This window comes from Acanthochromis polyacanthus, chromosome 2, assembly GCF_021347895.1.
Source record: "Acanthochromis polyacanthus isolate Apoly-LR-REF ecotype Palm Island chromosome 2, KAUST_Apoly_ChrSc, whole genome shotgun sequence".
NCBI classification, from domain to species: Eukaryota; Metazoa; Chordata; class Actinopteri; family Pomacentridae; genus Acanthochromis; species Acanthochromis polyacanthus.
Genome location: NC_067114.1, coordinates 34,498,100 through 34,523,666, shown reverse-complemented (window position 1 = coordinate 34,523,666; position 25,567 = coordinate 34,498,100). Strand labels below are relative to the sequence as shown.

Below are 25,567 nucleotides of genomic sequence, written 5' to 3'. Positions count from 1 at the left end.
GGCAACCTCTACATGCTCAGTGTGACATAAAACAATACCATCAGTGGATAAACAAGTTGTAAAAATTACAGCCACCAGAGCTTTCTGTGTAAAAACACTCCATTAAATATTTAGGATCATACAACAATAAAATAATTTATCTCTTAGGTAAAAAAACATTTATTACCTTTGTAGTTTCACAAGAATGCACTTAAAACCACAGTATTGTTACCAAAAAACAGACGGTCCAGTCTGTGAGACAGGAGAGTATTGTGACAGACAGAAATAACATACGAGCTCCATGCTGGGACTGAACACACTGGCTGATAAAAGACAGCATAAATCATCTAAAATTTGGCGTCAGACTGGATGGGAAAGAGGGTATGGCATGGAGGTAGCCTATAGAAATTAATATTTAAAATATTTCCTATCCATCTCTCTTCAGTCCAGTTAAAACATCTCTGCTCGTAGGTTTTGGTCATCACAGGTTGTGGTCATCAGTGTTCAGGCAGTGGAAGAAATGCCAACAGAAGAATGAGCTCATGTCGTCAGATCTCCTCTGATCCATTCAACCACCATTTTGGCGACGTCTCGTCCTGCATCCAAGACGAAGACGTGGCGGAAGCCGTTCTCACACAGTCTGAAGTCTCCATGAGGGAAGTTTCATTTGATGTCGTGATAGTACTGAACAGGGCACCAGTGGTCTGTAGCTCCGTCATAAAAAATGAGCTGAAACTGTGGACATAGAGTTTACTGCTGATGTGGATTTCTACATTTATACACATCTAAAGAACATGCCACAAGTAAACTATTCACTGATAATACAAGCAAGCGTCTGTCTTTTTATGTACTTAAAGACTACTAGCTGTTAGCTGGCAGCGAACTACAGGCAAGTGCAGAGAAATATTCCAATGTGATCATACAGGTGTGCATTTTCCCACCTTGTCCAGATTTTTCTTGATAGTTATGTTGTCTCTTTCCAGAACTTTCCTCATCTCCTGACCCCCCATGTACATAGCGTTGGCTACAAGCAGACACAAAAGTCACAGGTTTAATCTTTGCTGTTTTTCAGAACTTTCAGAAAAACAAAGGTTTTAAGATTTTGAAAATGAATAAAGCAGCAACTATCTGCCACTGTAGATAAAGTGAATCGCATCTTCAGGAGAGAATATGTCACGCTCCCTCTATATGTGCTGAAATCTGAGCTTCTATGCTTCCATACTGTGCACAGTGGATGTTAGTATATTATCAGTCAGGTCTACACAGCCCAAAATGAACACGTGCTTTCTAACGGACACTTAAACTTTTTAGCCGACGTGCTTTTTAAAACTTTAGCTATTATCTCACAACGCAGCACAAAGTCATTATAATGTTTATTTAGGTGGTTTTTACTAGTACTTCTTGTTGTGGGAGAGCTTGCTTTGTCACGCTTCCTTGTTTACTTTTTTTTTTCGCAGCCGCAAGGTTTGTTTCCGCGGGGTTTGCTCCACCCCTGCCGAGACGGTTTCACCACCGCACTGGCTCACGGGAAATGTAGTTCTCACAGTTCAAAGAAGCCTTTGTGCTCCGTGTTGAGCAGACTACCTTAAAACTACATTTCCCATCTGCTGTCGGCCTGCACTGTTTTTAACGGATAACCTGGGCTCAGGTAGCCTAGCCGCGCTAGACCCATGCTCTGAAGAAGCAAGGGTCTAGGCACGCTCGACAGGGAGGGAGGCGGGCTAAAAGGTTGTCTATCAAATCACTCTGCAGCAATTGGGTAGGTATACAACCAATCAGCTGTGGGTTGTCTAGCACGGCTAGGCTAGTTGCTTCCAGTTGTTTCTGTCAGAATCGTCGCTCCTCTGTCGTCACTTAGTTATGCCCGCCTTCTGACTCTACACTTCATGGTGATTCGTCCGGCCAGTTTTAGGAGAATCCAACCCAGGCGTAAACTAACCGTGACGTCACCCGTTGGTTTCAACGCTGAGAAAATGAAGCCCGGATTTTACTACTTCCTGGTCGCCGTTTTGGATTTTTTGGAGCCAGTGACGTATAAAGCGTCATCAAACAGGCTGGCCCGGAGAGCAACTAGGGGCAGGACTCTCTTATCCCACCCACATTTTACCGCAGAGGCTTCTGTTGCTGTCTATCAAGTATAGCCATGCCCCCTGGCTCCGCCAACTTTAACGATTTATTTAAAATTCAGTATTGATTTATTTTAAGATCGGCCACCTGATCTCTCATTTTGAGCATGAAAACTAACGGGGAAAAAATCCTGAGCTGTAGAAAATCAGTCTATCAAATTTTATTTTTTCCAAAAATGAATTGGGGTCTATGGAGCAAAAGCTTTTTGGAGCCAACCCTAGCGGACGGCGTGATATTGCAAGTTTTTGACACTTCCGGGTGGGGTTCAATTCTGGAGCCAGATGCTACGTCCACTGTATATACAGTCTATGATCCAACCTCGAGCCTTATGGAGGGTAACTAGACCCACCCTAGCAGAGAATTAAATTCTTTGCCGTGGGTTGTCTAGCGCGGCTAGGCGAGGGCTCAGGCATACTGCAGTAACCGTGGGGCTGCTTGCAAACAGCTGCCTCGTCGTTGGCACAAAACACCGGTCAGTTAAGTGTTTTTCTCAGTTTTTAAAACTTTGGCATCGTTAAAGGGCGGATAAATAATAACAGCCGCCGTCGACGGGGCACTAATTATATCTTCCGATGGTGTTTAGAGAGGTGACGTTAATAACAAACCTGGCAACTTAGTTGAATAGCAGCGAAACAGTCGCCAAATGTCGATATTTGATGTAAACAGTCGACGCTAAAGTCCGCTGCCGTGAAAAGATTATCGGTTCACCGCTGAGATCTCTGTTCCTGAGCTAAATGGGGCTGTTTCGAGAGTCAGGCCACGCTGGTTGGCATCATATGAGGGCTGCTAGTGAAGCTTCTCACCACCAGAGGCTGCTGTTTCTGCTGTTTGATTGTTTATACAGAAATATTTAAATGGAGAAGACAAGCTGGGAATGAATGACTGAACTGGACATTAGGGGATAAAGGCTGGCTAGAAATGTAACATGTAATCGGATACCTGACACTGCCTACTACACATCTTGGCCTGCCTGAATTTAAAAAAAAAAAATCATTATGGCATTTTTCAGATTGTGACATATTAATCTGCATTATCATTTCACAGCCACACACTCAATGTCTCAAATGTTCCTAATCTCTTCTAGACTCCTGTATATCGCTGACAGAAATGTCAGAGACATCAAGTGATGCAGAGTCGTCCTGTGGCTGGACCATCATCAGTAATGAGGTACAAATCCATACTGTTTTCTTTTGTTGTTGTGTAACTTCTTAAATTTGTCAGTGGCAGCAACATTTTATTACAATATAAGCTGTTTAGAAATAAGTTGAACACAACTTCAGTAAATTGTTGGTCATGTTAAAGAGTTTCCTCTCATCACAGGAGCTGTTGTCTCTCTTTTGTATTGATGAGACACCATTCCTTTGGACTTAGACAAACTTTATTGATCCTCAGAAGTAAATTCTGTTTAACAACAGTCTGGTAAACAACCAGACAACACACAAAATTAGGGTCAGATCCAAACTGTCCAGTATGTACAGTGGCTTAATCAGCCCTTTTTCAACTGCAACAGAGTTACACGTGAACTGGTCACCAGAAATCCCTGTATCTACAAGAACAGTTTGTCAAATTCTCTCACGCGGTGTTCTCCATAGTCAAATTAGTGTATAGAAACCAGCATTAAACAGAAGACAACAAAAAATCGTGTTGCATTTTTCAAGGTCCACAGCTTGCAGGAAGGATGGACAATGAAAAGTGGCAGAAGGTTGATTTTTCTGATGAATCATCCATTGAACTGCATCCCAATCAACGCAAATCCTGCAGAAGCCGCACTGACCCAAGATTCACCAAGAAAACAGTCAAGTTTGGTGAAAGAAAAACCATGGTTTGAGGTTACATCCAGTATGTGGTGTAGGAGAGCTCTGCAGAGCGGATGGAAACATCAACAGCCTGAAGTATCAAGAAATTTGTGCTGCACATTACATCCCAAACTATAAGAGAGGGCAAATTCTGCAGCCGAATGGCGTTCCTTCTCATACTTCAGCCTCCACATCAAAGTTCCTGAAAGCAAAGAATGTCCAGGAGCTCCAGGATTGGCCAACTCAGTCACCAGACATGAACATTATTGAGCATGTCTGGAGTAAGATGGAGGAGGAGGCTTGGAAGATGAAACCGAAGAATCCTGCTGCACTCTGGGAGCCCTGCAAGACTGTTTTCTTTGCCATTTAAGATGACTTCATCAATAAGTTATTTGAGTCAATGATGAGACGTATGGATGCAGTCCTCCAAGCTCTGGAAGTCATACACAATATTAATTCTTTTTTTGCAAGACATCATGACTTAATGTTCTGATGTTTTTATAGCATATTTGTGTATTCAGAATAAAGTATATGTATAATTTCAATATTATTTTTGTATGCGACAAGACTTTTGTCCAAGCAAAATCTGACCTTTCTGTCCTAATAAAATGCTAAAACTCAATGAATAATACAAAACTTTATTTTGGCATAATAAATATACTCTAGAGGGCTTTGTTATTCATATGAGCCATTTCTGATTCCAATCGATCAACTACAAGTCCAGTTATTTGTTGTTCCTACAACTTAAGAGAAGCAACAAGACTTTTGTCAGGGACTGTACAGCTGCTGACAGTCACACATGTGAAGTTTCTTTGAATGCTCTTGCCCTTCTTATAGGAAAACTGCTGAACAGATCATCCCAGAACTCTAGCCAGCAATATTTTCTGCATATGTCATGTTACCACTGACCATTTCCCACCTTATCCAGAAGGCAAGTGACCACAATTAACCAACAGCTCTTCTCCGTTCTGTCAATGAGATCACACTGATACAATAAAAGTTAGTATCAGCTAGTTGATTGATCTGTCCACATAAATGTCATGTTACAACCCAACAGACTGCATCAGACATGTAGCACTAATAACTGTTTTGATATGTAAGTTACATCTGCAACTTGCAGTGCTGTGAGAAAGTTTGCAGGTATCTTCAGTTTTTGCATATTTGTCACACATAAATGTTTTAGATCATCAAACTAATTTTACTGGAACAGTGGTGAACCTTTCCAGGAGTGGCCTGACTACCACCATAGCTCCAAGAATGCATCAAAATCTCATCCAGGAGGTCACAAAAGAACCAAGACACACATCAAAAGATCTGCAGACCTCACTGGCTTCAATTAAGGTCTATCTACATGATCACACAATAAGGAAGAAACTGGGAGAAAATGGCATCATGGAAGAGCTATAGGATTAAACCACTACTGACCAAAAACATTTACAAAAAAATATCCAATGAGCCCAAAGACTTTTGGGATAACATCCTGTGGACTGATAAGTCAAAGATGGAACTTTTTGGAAGACGTGGGTCCGTTACATCTGGAGTAAAGCTAAAGCTGAATTCCACAACAAGAACATGATACCAACAGTGAAACTTGGTAGTGGCAGTATGATGGTTTGGGGCTGCTTTGCTTCCACAGGACCTGGAATGAGACACAGAGTTGGCAGAGCCCACAGAGGAGACCGGTAAAGTACAGTGTTAAATGTATTAAATATATAAATGGACTTGTTTTATATATATATATATATATATATATAAAAATAAAAAGCAGTCGACTGATGTTTTTTTGTGCTCAGTCACTCCAGAGTTGGAAACGCTGGCTGACGAGGAGGTTCCAACCACAGCGTGTCCTGTCACCGTGAACGAAGGCCTGGCTGTCCCCAGTACATCACGAGACCATGGTACATCCAGGAGTGGTCGGGTCCTGACAGAGTCCTACAAACACAAAGGGACACCATCGGTGCCATAAATAAAGTGTGGGATGAGCTCCAGTAATGCACAACATGTGTTAGGTCAGCCCGGTCTCACGGGGATTCGTGAAACTGTCATGTCAGTTTTTGTTTCGGTTTCGTGCGCACCAACACGATGTCATGTTTTTCGTGCCGCTCACCACGAGCGAAACCCGCTGTGGTAATCACATCTGAAAGTGGTTTATACCGGCGGATTCATGACGATCTAAGCTGTCCATCGGCGTTTGCGGTGGCCGCTGCGGATATACAAGCTCTGTGCTTTCTGTCAATCCTGGCCGGATCATTGACTCACATGTTGTCACAGACTCTGTCCCCCACCAAACCTACCACCTCTGGACTGCTTCTGTTTATGGACTCTTCTGCTCCCCCCCCCCACCCCCGTTGTGGATTCTCCCCTCTTGGACTTTGTTGTGCTCCTGTCAATTTTTGGACTTTCCCCAGCCTGCCTTGCCCCTTGGTTTACAGTTTCCTCATAGTGTGAGTACCTCTCCTTAGGTCTGTTGTATTAAGCTGTTTTGTGTCGTAGCATTAGTATAGTTTGGTTTTTGCTCTGCCTCCCCAGTTCTGGTCTTGGTTTATAGAATAATTTGGATTCTCATTTAATAAAACCTCTTTCCTGATCATTAGTCTGCCTGTCTGTTTGTCTGCGCCTGGGTTCTCCAACCCCCGTAACACTTATAGCAACATGAGCGCAGTCAAGTGTGCCGATTGCATTTGGGAAACCGGACATTGCTGCAAATTTCCATTTAATGTTGGCCTGTTCACCCACAGTGTAAGGAAACCTGATGTATCGACTGGTCATATTTATAATGCCATTCAAAACAGCTGACATTATTGCACTGAGGGATGGTTGTGATAGCCCAAACCTAAAGGACATCATTGAATTGTATATCAGATCCAAAGGGAATTTCAACAAAAAAGGAAAAAAAATCTTATATATACTTAATGTAAGACATACCTGTCGGCCAATTCCCACTGGAAGGAGCCGGTGGCCAGAAACCCCAGAGTGGTCAGTACCTGGGTATGTACCGGGATGGCGTGGTTTCAGCGGGTGGGTTGGTCTAAGACAGAGCCCAGTTCAGCACAAAGATCCAAGAGCACTGCTCTAGGGAATCTAAATCGGCTTATTAGCCAGTCATCATCATGGGCCAGGAAATCTCTGTGGTCCCTAAAAACTCTCCATTCTGAGCCTACCATTTATGTGAGCTTCCAGCAATGCCAGCTCATTCATTGTGCCACATTATACACGGCTGTCACCTGCTATTTATCCGCTTGACCAGCGATTGGACAGATTGTCACATGCCTTTTCCCAATTAGTAATCAATCAGTGCCACTCATCGCTCTGTATCATTTGAAGATGAAAGTTTCATATATGGGGCTACATAGTGGTTAGCACTTAGGCCTTGTAGCAAGAAGATCCCTGGTTCAAACCCCGGCCTAGGATCTTTCTGCATGGAGTTTGCATGCGTGGGTTTTCTCCTGGCACTCCGGCTTCCTCCCACAGTCCAAAAATATGCTGAGGTTAATTGGTTACTCTAAATTGTCCGTAGGTGTGAATGTGATTGTCTGTATACACTCAACAAAATATAAATGCAACACTTTTGTTTTTGCTCCCATTTTTTGAGATAAACTCAAAGATGTAAAACTTTTTCCCACATACACAATATCACCATTTCTCTCAAATATACAGGGCTTAAAGTGAGAAAAAATCCTGAGCCTTAACTTCTAAGATCCAATTTATAGTGTCAATAAACGTATTTAAATGTGTTTTAAAACGCACTAAAACACAATATATATGAGATTCTATTAATTCAGAGCAAATATGAGGTCATCTGGTGGAAATAATGCCCATTATGATCCCACTATTTTATTGTTGCTCAAATGTAAAACCTTACTCGGCCAAAACTTAAGGCATTTTAGAAAGTGCCCCAAGTCAGATTTTTTTTGTGTTGATGTTTCAATACCACATCATTATAATTGCAAAGATTTATTTTAGTGTAAAGGGGAAAAATCATGAAAACCAAGTACATGTATTATTAATAACTTTTAATAATTTTTATCTCTTCAGTAGATTTAACAAGAACTCAAAACAACACCAACCACAACAAAACTGCTACAAAACTATGCTGCTTTCCTTCATACGGCACAATTTTTACTTACAACATTATCTCAAGTGTCAGTCTCAAGAGAATATTAAGTGCTTGGAGAATACTGTTTGAAAAAGTCATTTCTTTTTTCGTTTTTGCTTTGTTTGTGAATTTTCTGAACATTTTCTTTTTAACATGTTCAAAATGTTGTTTGTTGAAATAAACTGCAAAACACAGACAACAGAATTAACTTGTTTAATATTCTCTGGAACACTACAAGAGAATAAACTGTCATATGTCACTTGCTATACCAACTTTGTATTTAATCAGGTAATAAAAGTACTAGTATTAACTCTTTAATGCAATTTTAGTTATTGCCTCACAATATAAATAAGTTGATCATGACGCTGACTCTCTCAAACTCTGTAACTAGCAAAGAAATTCGGGCCTTCCTGATCTGGTTTATCTGGGTCCTGGCGGCAACGGACTGCTCATGCTGAAGAACTTCTACTCTGGCGTTTTCCTCTGGAGTCAGCCCATTTCTCACAAAGAACTGATTAAGAAGCCCTCTGTAGCACATAACCACACATACGCATGTTAGTAACTGCTCATTTGATAAACCTCAATAATCTGTGTGATTAGTTTAAATCATTTGATTTTCAAATTGAACTGACACACATTTTGTTTGTTTTTGATAAGGGAAAAAATGTATTCACTGTATAATTTGTTCAGTTGGCTTTCAATTTAAATGTTTCTATTTTTTATCTATATTTTGGGAAGAAAAAACGGTGAAAGCAGCCTAAGAACATTCTTATTTAACTACCTATCCATTATTCATTTCACACAACCCATACGTTCATTCTGTTCTTACTAACAATATTTGCTTGAGATTGGAGAGTTTTTGTTTGTGGCTAGACATCATTCGGATGCATAAGGTCAGAAAATCTGCTGAGAGCTATTTAACTCATTATTACAAACATCCTATATGTCCTCAAATAAAAAAGGTTAATATCACCTAAGCTACATTCAGTTTGTGCATATTTAACTAAACAGATGTTCTGAGGAAAATAATGGAACAAATCCGTATGGCTTGATGTTTGATTTTTTTCCCTTTCAAAATAAAAGCCAGCAAACTAAATAGCTGTTTCCTTTTTTCCTTTTGCCGTTGTAAAACACATAGAAAATGTTTAAAGATTAAGAAATCAAACAAAATCAACAACTTCTGTTTTTGTTACTTTTTTAAATTCAATACATAAGCCCGTTTGTTTTTATTTTGTGGCGAAACCATGGGGATTGTGGGACATGCACGCACATCGCCACTGACGCACTTACGCCAATGGGGCGAGTCAACGCACCGCGGCTCAGGGATCGCGGCAGCGGCTGCGGTAGCGGCAGCGACTGCTCTCTTTGTTAATCAGCAGAGACACATCCTCTCTCCTCTGTCACACAAAGTCTGAGCAAACTTTAGTATCTGCGTCTTTGGGCTAAACACAAGCTCCAACGCTATTGACCAGTGATCAGCTGCTCGATTCTTCACCGCACCACTCACAGATTGGAGCTCCGTGCGCTCTGGAGAGACCAGGCAGCCACAGGGCTGGGACACACGTGGAATGGGTATACAGTCCAAGCAGAAATAAAATAAATAATATGCAATATATATCAATGTGTTTCCAGTAATTCCCTTTAAATATAATTACAAAAAACACCAACAAATTTTGCAAATTTGGATTTTGTTTGTGGGATACTGTTATTTCTTATCAGTGGCTCAGCAGCACTGACGATGCCGAACCAAGAGGGCGCGGCATATCGTGCGCCCAGCAGTCGATGCGCACTCGCAGTTAGAAAACTGTAATTGTATAAAAGTTCTATCAGAAAGCCGCATGCCTGGACAGAAGGTGTATATTTTTTAATGTAGGATTTGGAGTTTGATTGATTAAAGCGGAGCAACTGAATGCACAATGACGCACATGCTTGGAGCCTTCTGGACGGAGATGGATGAAATTTTTTCAATGGTACATTTCCATGCGCCGGAAAACTTTAAGCCCTGAATATAGTTCACAAATCTGTGTAAATCTGTGATAGTGAGCACTTCTCCTTTGCTGAGATAATCCACATGCGTGTGCTGATTTAAATTGGCAGGAGACCTAGTACTAAAAATAGTATGAGTATATGGTGGTCATATCAGTGGAAAACAGGCTGGGAGTTTTTTCCTCTGGAAAAAGGTCCTGAGATAGAGGGTGAAAGAATCATAGAAGGTGATGTGAAGACTGACAAAACCCAAATTTCAGAAGTGAGCATGGTTGTTTACTTCACCATTTTTGCGAGTATCTGTTTCTGCCTGACCACACTAAACCGCAGGGTCAGTTTTCGATTCAACAGAGTATCAGCAACATTTCCAAAGTCTTAATTTTAGGGTTGCTAATGCATCAGAGCAGTGTAAACACTAGGCTTAAATATAGCACAGATTACAGATGTTAAAATGAAAATGTATTAGTGTTTGTAAATTTTTCAGAAGACAGTCTGCAAAGAAATTACTGTTTTATCACAATATAATTTGTTTAAGCAAAGAAAGCTTAGCACACACTCTGCTGTCAAATAAAATAGAGATCTTTATTAATCAGACATGAACACAACATTTGCTCTCTGATAATTAGATGTTCATAACTTAACAAGATAAGCAGTTGTATAAATTTCATGTTTACATCATATTCAGTGGAGAGGAAAAAGAAAAGAGGATGGCATCTTCCATGGCTTTGCCTTTTTAACTGTAAATGATCTGTATGCAAGGATTTAAAAGCCAGAATAAAACACAGACATCTGCTGCTGCTTGTTTTCATTTGTAAAGTGACCGCATGACATTAAATACAACCGGAAAGAACAAGAAACACTGAAGATGTGCTGTCATGCTTCAGTGAGATGCAGCAGAGAATTTACCGCCATCACATGCCCCGGTTGTAACAACCTGCAAAAAGCTGATGGGGACACCTCAACATGTCCTCATTACACCGAGTACACATTAATTATGATTCTGACAGACTGACAGCTGTACTATAGAGCCATCTCAGTCTGAGTGCCATTTATCCCACCACCAGTATGTCATCGTCTTGGAACTCATAGTAAGGGACCTCTAGGTTGAGAGGGGCAGGACCTTTCCTGATGCGGCCAGAAGCGTCGTAGTGCGAACCGTGGCAGGGGCAGTAGTAACCTCCATAGTCTCCGGCATTGGCGATGGGCACACAGCCCAGATGTGTACACACTCCAAGGACGATGACCCATTTTGGGTTGATGACCCGATCCTTGTCATGCTCAGGGTCTCGCAGTTCTGCGAGGTTGACGGCAACCTCTGTAGCGATCTCTTTCTCCGTGCGGTGACGTACGAAAAGCGGTTTGCCTCGCCACTTGAAGGTCATGTTCTTGCCTTCTGGTATGTCGCTCAACTTTATTTCAACCTTGGACATAGCCAACACGTCAGCTGATGCACTCATGGAGGACACAAACTGAGTGACCACCGTCTTGGCAGCATAAACGCCCACCACGGCTGTGGCCCCAGTGACCAAGTAGGAGAAGGTTCTCCTGGATTCACTACTCTCCTGGGATGACTTGTTGGGGTCAAGCACCTCTGGACGCCTGTAGTCAGAGAAATCTGGTATCCTGATGTCTGTGTGGGCGTACCTGAGACCTGCACAGCCTGCAAAAACAAAAAAAAGTCAGAAATTAACTAATTAGACATTAATTTGGCCCACTAATGACAACAAACTGTTCACCTTGTATAAATTTGTTTGTTTATTGGGGTGAGCCATCTCACCAAAACATTATAGGAATCTCTTTAGGTAGAATCACAAACCACAATCAAAATGACAATCTCCATGCAGTTTTAGGTGAAGTCATGTGATTACATGATTTTCTATGCATATGGTGGCCTGAAAAGGTTCTAAATGCAAGTATTTTTTCCTCAAAGTTCAATGACTGATAAGCAGCTATTCCCAGCCCTTACTGTCTCAAATATCACTGTCTACAGATACCACTGCTGTGGTAGTCATTGATGTCATTCAGCTGCCTCTTCAGTATGTCTCGCTTGCTGTAGCATAACACTAAGTCCACTATCTTGAAGTGCAACTGGCCATCTCATTATTAGCAAACTAAATGGCACAACTGTTCTGAATATGAAACGGTTCTCCACCTGCTGCAGTTTCTGGTTGGAGTGAATCCTGGTACATCTCACAGAGAGCACAACCATACCGTAAGCAGTGTAGTTCAAGTCAGTCTGTCGATAGGATGAGAGACTAAAGGCAGCTGAATAATCACCACAACAGCAGCTTGATTTTTTTTTTTTTTTTTACATATACCGGTTTATGCTAACCGCCGACAATATCTGATAGCCAGTTAAACTAGAATACTGGAACGGTAACGATAGTCGGTGAAGTGCATGAATGCAATTTGTCAAAGTTCTGCAGCTGATGTTCCGACCCACAGAGAAGCTGTCAGTTCCCATTAATCTCAGTTGTTGACCTCAAGTGTAGCCACTGATTAGCCACCTAAGCTAGCACGTAGCTAGCTAGCTTTGTGAAACGGATGTTTACGTTAGCAATTCAGGACTAGGTGGAAATTATCCGTAATAAACGTGAGAAGACGGCACTTTTATGGAAAACAAACTCCGTGGTGTTTACGTCGCAACGCACATTCTGAAACAGCAGAATATTGCTTCAGTCGGCTAAGCTAACGCTAGCAGTCAATGACGAGACTTACCATTGATGCTAACTGTCACAGCAGGCCCAGTATGTGGGCTTTGACCGGCTAGTGACTCGCGGCAAAGGAATGGTTTCTTCGGGTTCAGTAGAATCTTCTCTCCTTTAACAACAACCCCAGGCACCAGAGCTTTCAGGGGCCCGGCGACAGCAAAAGCTGTAGCCTGCATATAAGGGGAAAATGCCCCTGAACGGGCAGCTACCGACATCATGTTTGCTCCTACGACCTTGTCTGCCTTGGTGCGCACGGAACGAGTTAACGTAAGTACATGCGTAATCACGTTGCATGTCACGTGACAGCGAACTAATCCGTTGGGCCTGAACGCCAATCAGAAAATATTAATTATCAAATATCAAAAAGAAATAAAAGTAGAAATCAGTACATGTGATTTTTTTTAATTTAATGCTTTTTTCTTTTTTCTTTGTATTATTTTCTATACTGAAGATTGACACTTTTTGTTTACAACACAATTTCATATGTATTCTTTTATAATCTATCTATCTATCTGTCTGTCTATCTATCTGTCTGTCTGTCTCTCTGTCTGTCTGTCTATCTATCTATATATATATGTATAATGTCAGTGATATTTTACTGACAGAAAAAAAAATTACAGAAATGATTAGTTGACTTTAGGAAGGAACACACTTGTCCAATATAACATAGTTACAAACATTTGAAAACAAATTCTCACATATCCCACCATCCATTTGGGACAGTCATATCAGAGATGAAATGCTAGTTACAGAAAGTGTAGCAAAGCTTCAAATGTTAGACTAAACCTTTTGCTATAACTCAGGGAGCTTCCTGAAGTCTCAAACAATGTTTATTGTTGCGGCATATTTTTCTTTTCACTTGTTGTATCCATTTGACGTCAGTGTTTTCTGCAAGTTTTTTAATGAAGTTTGTTGTGTTGAGGTTTCCAGTACTGCTACCACTTGCATAAATTACACTTGGATGTTTTCCTTTTTTCAGTTCTTGAGTTAAAAATACAGTAACTCCACACTGTTGACAGACTGCTGACAGATGTCACTCAACTGCAAAATGCTCAAATCTCTCTTTCCAGTGCATCACTCAATTGGTGTCATTTACATGATACTTTTGGCTAATAGATTGTATTGTGTTCTTTTTTCCTTTTTTTGCTACTATATGATCAGACCTATACTAATACTGCATGCATGCTTGGATCGGCACATCCGTTATTCATCACATTAAAAAGCTAACAGCTTCACCTCTGACCCTCTAGCTGCAGCTGTCTGACTGCCTGTAAGTATTATTCTGGCACAGCTGGATACTGCTGAGAGCTGAGGGATTACACCCCCACAGCTTCACCACAACTGTTATCTCTTCAAATCCCAAAGAGGCCAACGTCCATATAGTTCACATATAAATACACAAGACTCCTGAACATACATTTATGCTCTGTTAAGAATTCCATTAATCTCTAAATAATATGAATTACTATGAAATACAGGACACATACCTATTATCTGAGTTACAAAATTCATGATCTGAAGAGAAATATCCATATTTATGCTAGGTAGGGAAGGGCCTAGAGGAAAACAAAAAAGATAAGAATTTAATAATTTTTATAATATTGCATCATTAAATTGAAAGCTTTTTGAAAACATTCACTTTTGTCACGTCAAATCAAGACAAGGAACATCAATGACCAGAAACAGCAGTCCTGCTCTACTCTAATCTTATTGATTTCTTTCTGTCATAATACACAATTAACAACAGCATGCGCTGTTCATAGGCCGCAGTACTTTATTAACTTCTTATCCTAACTACAAATGTTACATTCAATTCATACTAGAAAGATGAGAGCACAAATTAGTAAAGTGGGAATTCTTCCAAAGTAAAGGCACTGTATAGTGTCATCAACACTGTAAAAAAAATCAAAAGGACAAAAATATGTGTACATAAAAATTGATGGTACTGAAGATGGGATTTAAGGAAGAACGTTCCATCTGCTGCCCTTATTGATTTGGGAGGGTAACATCTTCATTTTTAGCACAGAGCTGCAGTGGCAAATGCATGACAAGTGATAACTGAGAGGAGGAGGGAAACAGAATGTTTTTGGACAAGAAATATGCAGATATGTTGGTTTTACAAGTTGCAGGAGAATTGTATGTTTCTTTACAAGCATTAGTTATGTCACCTTACCCTTTATGTTATAAAGGAAATTGGATTAATATTTACTCCGCCAAGAAACGCGGTGGAGTGATGTGACGATCAGCATACCTTTGTCTGCATGTCTGTCTGTTAGCAACATTACTCAAAAATGGATTAATGGACGTGGATGAATTTTTCAGGGAAGGTCAGAAATGACACAAGGACCAAGCGATTAAATTTTGGCAGTGATGTGGCTTATAGTCTGGATCCACGGATTTGTTTAAGATGTCTATCATTGCAAGGCAGTGGCATGGAGCCACTGTAACTATGACAACAAGTGAACACTACGTCAGCTGCCTGCTGATGATCACATGATTGCGAGCCTACTACAAATCGACCATTGCAGACTTATTGGAACCTCTCTGTTGGAAATGATACAAAAACTGAGCAGCCTTGGTGGAGTACTGCGCTGTCTGAGTGCTTTTCTTCTTAATCGTGTAATATAGTGTACCTGAGAAATATGGCACTGCTTAAAATGAATACAGAGTTTATTTTACACAATTGATGTCAGCATCAGAGAGCAAAGAGGCTCCAAATTCCATAAGATAAAATACAATTTAAAACAGTGATTTTATTAATGCCTCTTTTGATTAGGTTGCTAAACTAGGAAAGTCTTGCTTTATCTACAAGTCTGTATTTATTTTAACCTCAACATGAGATAACAATGAACTTGTTTGAAGCTACTGTAGTAAAAATACCTCCATCAACAGCAGTTTGCTTTTCCAGGGCAACAGACTCCAGCTATTCCACTTTGTGGCACTCCATAGACCACTTGGCCCTTATGACCGCCGCCAAGGAGGTTATGTAATTCCAAATTTTAACAAGAATTCAGGCAACCTTTGTTACTCTGTCAGATGAGATTTAAACTATTGTTGACTTGAATACTGTAGTCCTCTAAGAAAAGTCATTGTACCAGTTCTTGATACTCTTTACATTACTACATTTCATTGTGACAATGCCCTCTACTGAAGGAAGACAGATAACATACATAAAGCCAGGGAGGTGTTGGGGCAGATTAATGGATCAACAGAACATTGAACTTTAACGTGAAACACTGCTGCTTGTTTCCTGTTTCAGATCAATAGCCAACATTGCTTCTTTTAACCAAGTCTGTTTATAACCTTCACCACTTGTTTTTTTTTTTTATAACCATTAATGTTTTCTGATCCTAAAAATGCACTTGCTTTAATTATAACCTTTATTTGTCCTTTCATTGCATTGACTGGTACTGTTTAAAATTGTATTAGTGACTACAAAACAGTTCTGTCTGGCACTCTAGACTTTAGTTGCTCAATGAGCAAAACTAAACCAAACAGGTTACATTTGAAAGCAGTCTTAGAGTCTTAGAGTGTATTTCAGTGGAGGGAGTTACAGCCCCCAAAATATGTTTTCTCATTTAGTCTTTAGTGATGGCAGTGGTTAGCACAGTCTGAATTATTGTTTACAAAATCACTAATGGAAGTTCAGTGAGGTGGATGTGTGGTCACCATAAAGGTCAATGTTTCACCTAATGCTCATCGGAACATTCATATTTATTATGAGTCTTTTCTCTTTTTGTTTTGTCTAAACAATTTAGTATTTTTTGGCCACAAACAGTTTAGTACACCTGACCTTTTGATGAACTGTATCCATTGAGTCTATCTGCTCTGTAATTTCACTCATCTTGATAGCATTACTCACAGAGCACAGGAAGATTTGAGAGATTGTTCAGTATAAGTAAAAGATCTCATCTCCTAACAGCCACCCCATCCTGCTGATATGAATCACAGAAGAGCTTCCCCCTCCATCATATCAGTCTATATAGATTTGCTTTATAATACATTTCTCCACAGAGGGCTAAGGGCACCTTCAGTGGCACTTCCTGTCCTCTCAGACATGGAGTACCATGGCATGTGGAAGTGAGTTAGCCGTCAAAGGGGGACAACAGCAGAGATTGCAAACTATTTGCAGAGTGCCCAGGGGAAGGAAGTAGAGTGATTAGTGAAAAAGTCGTAAAGGGGCTAGGAAACTTTTATTGCTGCTGTGATTTATGGATTATGGGTTTTTAATGGTTTGCTGTATATGCCTGCAGATTTTTTCTAGGGGAAAGGGGTCTGTATCTTCCTGCATGGCTACAGGGTGCAAAGAAAAATGACACTTCAATTTTCCATCCTGTAACAAGGTCAACTACACTGTGCCCTTGTTTCTCGCTTTTGCTCTGAGATAGCTGAAATTAATTCAGTTTTGATGTATTCTAAAAATCACTGATATTATGAAATACTTAGTGTAATATGTTGGTCTTTGCTATACAGCTGGAGTCAACAGTAAATTCTGACCATAGGTCAGTTTTCTCTCTGGGACCAATAGTTTCCACAAGTAGCATGTTTCAATAAGTCATTATTGTCAGTAATGTTAAAATAAAATCAGTTTGTCAACTGTATGTGATGTTATTTCTCATGACTCTCAAGGTCAGACTATGAGATTAGTAGCTGCTCCTGTTAATTTTTTTTTTTTAAAACGTGACTTATGTGACTTACTATGTATGCAGCTGTACTGCATATTTTCTTTTGCACCAAGGTGAAATAGATGTAAATGATAATAAACAGCAGCCAGATATAGTTGTAGCTCAATGTGGATCATGTTGTGGTTAAAGCTAAAGCCTGTAAAAATATCATTAACGTGTCTTTTCTTTTAGAGAGCCTTTTGTATATGTTCAGGAGTTGCAGATGTGCTGTGGTTACTTCACTGGGAACATGTCTGTTATTTAATATTTGGTAAGTAGACTAATACAACCCCTTCAGCAAAGAGGAGCTAAAAATGTCTATGAAGCATGACAGAACATCTCTGCAGAGATGCATATTCTAACTAATGTACAAGTAATCACTGAAAGGTAAAACAATGCTAAATCAATTGACATTTAAGTGATATTGCAGATTTGTACTCACTTCTGTTGTTTACTATATTAGGATTTGCATGAGATTCATCGGGGCTTCATAGGGGCTGCTCAGTGGCTTGATGGTTAGCACTGGCGAGATCCCCAGTTCGTGTCCTGGCCTTCCCGAGATCTTTCTGCATGAAGTTTGCATGTTCTCCCTGTGCATGTGTGGGTTTTCTCCAGGTATTCCGGTTTCCTCCCACAGTCTGAAAACATGCTCAGGTTGATTGGTGATTCTAAATTGTCTGTAGATTTGAATGTGTGAGTGTGACTGTTTGACTCTGTGTATCCCGGTGATAGACTGGTGACCTGTCCAGGGTGTCCCCTGATTTCACTCTAAGTCAGCTTGGATAGACTCCAGCTCCCTGTGACTCTGATGAGGATTAAGTGTTGTAGAGATAATGGATGGATGGATAAGCTTCATATTTACATTGAGAAAAGTAAAGTAAACATGCTTTGAAGGTGAAAATTTTAACTTTCACCAGGGACAAATATTTTTGCCACAGAGCACTCTATGCCTGTCTATGACTGCTCTACAGAAGCTGTCAATGCAACACAAATGTCAATAGCCCAGAAAGCCTATAAACTCCATATAACAGTCCCATTTTGGAAGGCTCACAAGGCAGTCGACCAGGATGAGTCCTGCTTGCGACCCAGCGATCTGGTGGGAACAGTGGCATCCGGATGGGCAGGTCTTGGGAGCAACCCAAGACCTTGCTACAACAGGGCCCGCTGAAAGGAAAGGTGTCAGTTGATTCAGGAGGAGGTCCGAGAAGGTGTGGAGGAAGCCCGCTGCAATAGGACAGTAGGGATGTGGCAGCAGGGGGCGTGGACCCGATGGAAGGAAGCAGCTGACCGAAAGACGTCATGTACAGATCTATGGCAATCTGAGCCACACTGAATCGAGTTCCTCATTCAGTTGGTGTATGATGTCCTCACACGGCCGTCCAACCTCTTAAGCTGGGGCTTGGCCAAGAATCCACTGTGCCCTCTCTGCCAGAGAGCTGGATCGCTGGAGCACATCCTGAGCTGCTGGCCTAGGGCACGAGGACAGGGGCGTTACCGCTGAACATGACCAAGTGCTGTGGGTCATCGCAGAGGCAATCAGCATAGGGATCTCCACCAGTAAACACCAACAACCAACAAAGCAGTCCATCGCCTTTGTTAAGGGTGGAGAGAAGCCCCAGCAGCTCCGGAGCCAAGCAGGGGGGCTGCTGACAACAGCTCGGAAATGGCAGCTGAAAGTCAACCTAGTGAGACAACTCAAATTCCTGGAGAAAATTGTAGTGACCACACTCAAGCCAGACATGGTCCTGGTGTCAGAAACAACAAGGCAAGTGGTCCTGCTGGAGTTGATTGTTCCCTGGGAAGACCAGATGGAGGAAGCCTTCAAGAGGAAGAGGGCGAAGTATGAGGAGCTGGCAGGCGAATGCTGAAGCAGGGGATGGAGGACCCGATGCAACCCCATCGAGGTAGGGTGCTGAGGATTCGACGGCCAGTCTCTCATCAGGGCACTCAAGATGCTGGGAGTGAAGGGACTGCGCAACAGAAAAGCCATCAGAAACATCACTGACGCTGCAGAAAAGGCGTCCAGATGGCTGTGGATCAAGCAGGGCGATCTGTGGACCACACATGCTACTTAGACACAAGCCAGGACTTGATCATCCTGGCTGGGTCGCCTAGGCGAGGGTGTCTGATGGTGTGAGACCTGAAACACCCAGTGAACCCAGGAGTCATCACTGATGATGTGTCTAAGCAGCACCAAAAGTGTATATTAGAACGAAGAGATGGCTGTATATGAATAGTGCTACAGAGATGGAGTAGGTATCTCAGCAATGAGCAGATTGCAGCACATATTTGTGGAAACCTCATCTTCTTGTATGCCAACACTTGTGGATCAAGGTACAAACCCAGCTGCACTGCTGACAGACCAATAAAAACTGAGGGGATACTGCGTCCCAGAGGCTGCAGGTCTGTGTATCAGCTCAATTCTGATACTTATAGAGATTACATTATTTTATAGCTGGCTGTGTGACAGGCTGTGACACATTTTTTTGATACTCTGTAAACACAAAACTCAGCCTACCATGACAAACAAACACTTTAGAATTCCATGGAGAGGTTTCCTCCAATAAAAAACTATTATTTGTTAAAAACATGAACAATATAGTCTCATATGTCTTGCTTGAAGCAGATGCTGTCTCTTTTTAAGTTAATCATAAAACATCCTACAATTACAAGCCAATGACAGATTTGTAGAAAAATGAAACATTTCTTCAAGAAGTTAGGTGGTGGAATAGACATACTGACTTATTTACATTTTTTGTAACTTTATATTTTTATTGTGAATCAGATTATTTTACTTGTGTGGCATGTGAAATTTGTGTCCTTTTAATTCTAAAATCCCACAGAGTAAAGAAGCTGTGGGGCTGCAGCTGTGCTGTGTTTATTATATACTCTAAAGTCACTTCTGGTCCCATGTGTATGAAGGTAAGTTGAGTATTATGAGCCGCTGAACATGCACAGAAAATGTGACATATCTTATGATGCATGATGATGCAAAATAACAAATAAAGTAAAAACAACGTGATCTGCAGGTCACTGAGTAAGGGATGTGTCATGTAGCGGAATACTAGACAGCTGTTCACTGAAAAACATTTTTGTCCACAAAAGTCACATGTAGTCTCCTTGTTGCACAGGGCACTAGAGACCTCACATGCAGCAAAGATGATGATTAGTGGTAAGAAGAGTGCATTTTGTTTCTTCTTGTGTAAGTCAGGGTACAGCAATACGCCAACTTTTACATCAACTCCAGTGAGTTGCTGTCTGTTGGTTATTGGGCCAAGATGTGTTGTTGACTAAGAACCTGTAAAAACTCCCAGCAGCAGGCAGACCTGTAACCTCAACTTGGACTACAGTAAATATTCATTTAATTGAACCACAAAGTGTGTAACAGTCATAGACTAGAATATTTTACCCAAGCAAAATTACTCATGTACTCATGTAGTTAAATTTTAATTTGTCGGCTCACATGGGGCCCAGCATGTTCAGTATGAACCTGGCCTGGACTACCATAGTGAAAGTGTAGTCCTGACAGTGTCCTTCACCCACTGCTTCCCTGATAACTGTGGGGCTGTATTTTTAAGATTGTAAATCTGAACTGTTAGCTTTTAATTTTACACCAGTTAAAATACTCCACTGTTCAATGTAGAAGTAATACAATTATTGTAAGGTGATACGATTTTAAATCATTTCACATTTGGGCGATATTGCACAGGGATGTACTCACTTCTGTTATACACTTTAAATACAGTTAAATACACGTGACATGTACTCCTGGAATACTTAGCCACTTCAGAAGGTATCAGTATCCACGTTACTGGAGCTTCACCCACATTATTTCCATTCTCACTTCTCTCACTAACTGCCTATCTACACCTTCTACTCTTCATCCAGCTGCCTCAGTTTTTCTTTTCCATCACAAATTCCTCTCTTCATCCACTCTCACAACCAGTTATTGGTCATACTTATTAGAGCTGAAGGCCCATCGAGGAGAGGAAACTGCCCAGACTAGCAGCTCTTCCAGTGCCCTGACAGGTCACGTTTACCTCTCGACCCAGGCTGTGCTTTGCACTCATCTCACAGCCTGCTAATAGTTTCTGGGACTACAAACTCCCAAATGTCCACATGGTATACAAGTGTCCACAGAGAGCTCAGACACCATCCTTTTCATTAAAAGAGATTAGAAAACAGAAAACAGATTTTATCCACTCTAGACTCATACCTTGTCTTTCTTTTTCATGCCTTTTGATAAATCTTATAATGTATAACAGCCAAATATAATTGAATACCAGGTTTAAAATTAAATATGCTACAGATAATGTGTCTATTCTATACAGGCTGCATGTAGATGGAGATGATCTTACATGTCCAATGATTTGTGCCATTTTCAGTTGACTTGACTTGCAGCAAAGAAGCAAAGCAGTCATGCAAGTAACAAGTGACCCAAAAATGGATGTGAGTGTGCATTTTTGTTTTGGTTTGAGCCAAACTCCCCTCAGAGTACTTCCTTTTTTGGATGGTAACTTTGTTCCTAAGAGCTGAATTTTAAAGTGCAGGAGGTTTTAACTGGATCCCAGACAGGAGCACACAGTCCCTGCTGCCCTCTGCAGAGAGGAGCTCAGCAACCTGTTATCATGGAGGTCCTGAGTCTGACGACAACACTCACGCACGCATGCACGCACAAGCACACACACACACACACGCACCTTGGAATATTTTGGGCGAGTGTTTTGACTTGAGCCTGCTTCACATCTTTAGGGAACTGGAGACTTTTTCTTCAGAGTCGTCAGGGCTTTTAAAGTCACTCACCACAGTTAAATATGTCTCAGCATTTTAAAAACACCTTCCAGTGCACCTTGAGGAAGAGGAATATGTTGCATGGAATCCAGGGAATAAGCTGACTAACAGGCTAAAGCCTTAAAGCACATGCACACCTTGTCAGAGACAGCAGCCTCGGTAGACTGCAGTGTTTGTGACGTCCACCGCAGGAAAGTGCTGTTTTTAAAAACAGAGTTTCTGTTCAGCCGTGGGACTAAACAGACAACATTTGACCTCTTCATTGATTAATTAGGTATCCCAGTTGACTAAGAATCAAGGAATGGGAAAAAGAGTGTGTCTATGAAATGTACCTTCCTTTCAGGTTCATGTGTTCAAACTGAAAATAGCCCATAGTCATTGTAAATTATAATTTGTTCTACTGAATTTAAGTGATTATGTTTTTACTTTTCTGCTCTTTATCTGGACTGTACAGGGGCTTGGTGGTTAGCACCGTCACCTCACAGCTAGCAGATCCCTGGATCATGTTCCGGCCTTCCTGCGATCTTTCTGCATAGAGTTTGCATGTTCTCCCTGTGCATGTGTGGGTTTTCTCCAGGTTCTCTGACTTCCTCCCACTGTCCAAAAATATGCTGAGGTGAATTGGTGATTCTAAATTGGCCGTAGGTGTGAGTATGAGTGTGATTTTTTGTCTCTATGGCCACGGTTACATGAAGTTTATTAATTCGGAATTAACTCATTCGGAATTAAAGTTTTGTGCTTCGTGTTTACATGGAAATATTTATTTCGAATTAAGGTTTACATGGCCCTTCAACACTTGAGCATTGGAAAGAATTCTGATTGGACAGGGAGCGGATGTGACGTATCCATTTTTACCGGAAGAAAACTAATTCCATTTGCCGTGGCATTTCTTTTCCCCAACAAAATGGAGGAACAACTAATAAGCACGCTTTTAGCTTTGCTTTTTATTGTCATTTTGAAACAGCAACTCGACAATGGCGTATTGCTTCTGTTGAAGTTGCAAGAATGTGCTCGCGCCAGTAAGGTCGTAGAACGTGTACATCGTTGTATCATCGCTACATGAGGAGCCAAGCATAACCAGAATTAACTAAAGCGGAATTAATTGTATAAATGAATCAAACGTACACAGGAATTAGTTTATTCAGAATTAACATTGGAATATACTAGGTAGTTTATTCAGAATTAAGTTTATTTGGAATTAACTTTTTAATTCGGAATTAAGTGTTTACAAGGAGATTTTAAAGCGGAATTAACTTTAATTCCGAATTAAAGAGGAATTTCAGGTCTCATGTAAACGTACTGTATGTGTAGCCCTGTGATAGACTGGTGACCTGTCCAAGGCGTCTCCTGCCTTCACTCTAAGTCAGCTGGGATAAACTCCAGTCCTTCCGTGACCCTAATGAATTAAGCGGTGTATAGGTAATGGATGGATGGATGTTCTTTATCAAGTGAGTTTCCTGCAACTCATTTCAAGACTGGCAGATGTCCACAGTGAGTCTCATAGGAACTTAAACACAATAATGTAAAAAACATAATAGTGTTGTTGGGTATTAATCTGATTCACTGGATGTTGAGTTTGAGCATGAATCTGCCATTTCTCCATCTGCTATCCTGCATTCCCCACCCCAGCCCCTCCTGCTATCCTCCACTTCCTTTATCGAGACTGTCCTCCTTGAAAAAACAACCACATAGGTCGTCTGTACACGCCCTTATTACGACCGAGTGTTTTGAAGTTAAGTGACCTCTCACGGTTGAGTAAATATCAACACTCCGGTGTCTCAGCTGAAACGTCACCATGAACAAACTTTGACCGAACACTAACCCTAACCACAACCCTAAACCCGTCTTGCGAAAGTGAGGGGTATAGCCGTTTCGCGAATTAAATCCCGTACAGCCTTCCTGTCTCCCGTAAGGGCGCTAACCTAAATACGCTCTCATGGGTCGTATTCAGGGGCACTGTACATACGACCTGTGTGGTCGTATGAGTTTGAGGGCTTGTTGTTATCCCCACTCTCACCTCAACAGGTTGAGCCTGGTTCTGTCAGGGTTTATTTTTTGGTTCTTTCACACTGTTACCAGCTGCTTGCTCATAGGGAATCCAAAGGAAACTTTGGATTGTTTGCTTCTCTGTTGGTAAGATCCTCTCCTCACTATGTTAAGTGTTATAAGATGGCATATGTTGTAAACAGGCGCTGTATAAAAAAAAAAAAATAGAATTGCATTGAACTGAAAGGAATCTCTTCTGTGCATTTTCAAGCAGTTTTTTCCTCTTCTTCCATTACCTGTGTGTTACCGTTTTAAAATTTGCTTCTATGTGGGAAACAACAACCTCCAAGCAGCAACCTACATGTGGAATATCTGTGGTCTTGGACTGTGCAATAAGGCAGCACTGCTTGTTTTTTTTTTTTTGTTTTTTTTTTTTTTTTTGTTGTCTTTGGTAAAATATCTATTTTCGTGATGATGCTCACCTTCCTACCACCAAATAATTTTCCTGTCAATCTTTTTGCAGGGAGACCATCACTGGATCCTGAACTTCACCAGAGATGACTGTGATTGCTTTCAAGAAATACAAACAAGAGTGTTTGTCCCTAGTAGAATGATAAAGGTGCAGTCAGATCATGCGCCAACACAGACATTGTTGTAGCGATTGATTTGGCTATGGAAAAACAATACTCATCTGATCCTTCATGATGGCTTATATCCAGTTTGTATTCAAATAGAGTATTTAGTGTTTCAGAGATGTGTTAATGATTATTTCAAAGAATTCACTGTTCGTGAATGTCAGTTCCCCTTACACATGTTGCCTCAGAAACCACTAATACTAAAATGAAACACTACCGTGCCCAAGCTTCTGTTAGCCAGTGAGCTTTATTAAATTCTTGTGAATTAGAACCAAGTGCAGTTGCCATTGTTATTGTCCTGTACTTGAGCATATCATGAAACCTAAGTTCCTTGAAGTACCATGGCATATCATAGACAAGGGTGAGAGCCTGGGCCCCACAAGGCAGAGTTGGTAATCCAGAATTCAACAAACAACCCACAAATAACACTGTTTGCTATAACCTTCCAGTAAATCAGATATCTCTAAACGGTCCCTCCAGGAATTCGCGATGTTGCGATCGCGTGAAATCAACCAATCTCCGCGAATTATGCACGGCCTTGCAATTTTGTCCAATCACCGCAACTTTACCGCAATTTTGGCCTGCCTCCTGTGAGCTCCACCGATCAGAGCAGTCCCCAGCGCAAACCTAATGCACGTACGTCACCGAATTCACTTCCTTGTTTATGGTTTGAGGATGCAGACATGTGGGATACTAATGTCACTCATTTACCAACAAAAATTACTGCTGAAGACCGTGATAAACAATAATCCACTGATGTTCTTCACCAAAGCGGAGCTAAACTGCAATACTGTGG

At 41.0% G+C, this 25,567-nt stretch overlaps 1 protein-coding gene across 1 annotated transcript; it reads right to left on the bottom strand.

Moving 5' to 3' along the window:
- Window positions 1–10,547: 10,547 nt before the first annotated feature.
- LOC110971085 (cytochrome b-c1 complex subunit Rieske, mitochondrial) lies at window positions 10,548–12,971 on the bottom strand. The gene is made up of 2 exons (XM_022221406.2): window positions 12,703–12,971; window positions 10,548–11,644 (listed from the first exon to the last, which is right to left on the bottom strand). Exons 1-2 carry the CDS (start codon window positions 12,911–12,913, stop codon window positions 11,034–11,036), a joined length of 822 nt encoding a protein of 273 aa, XP_022077098.1. The 5' UTR covers window positions 12,914–12,971; the 3' UTR covers window positions 10,548–11,033.
- Window positions 12,972–25,567: the final 12,596 nt, after the last annotated feature.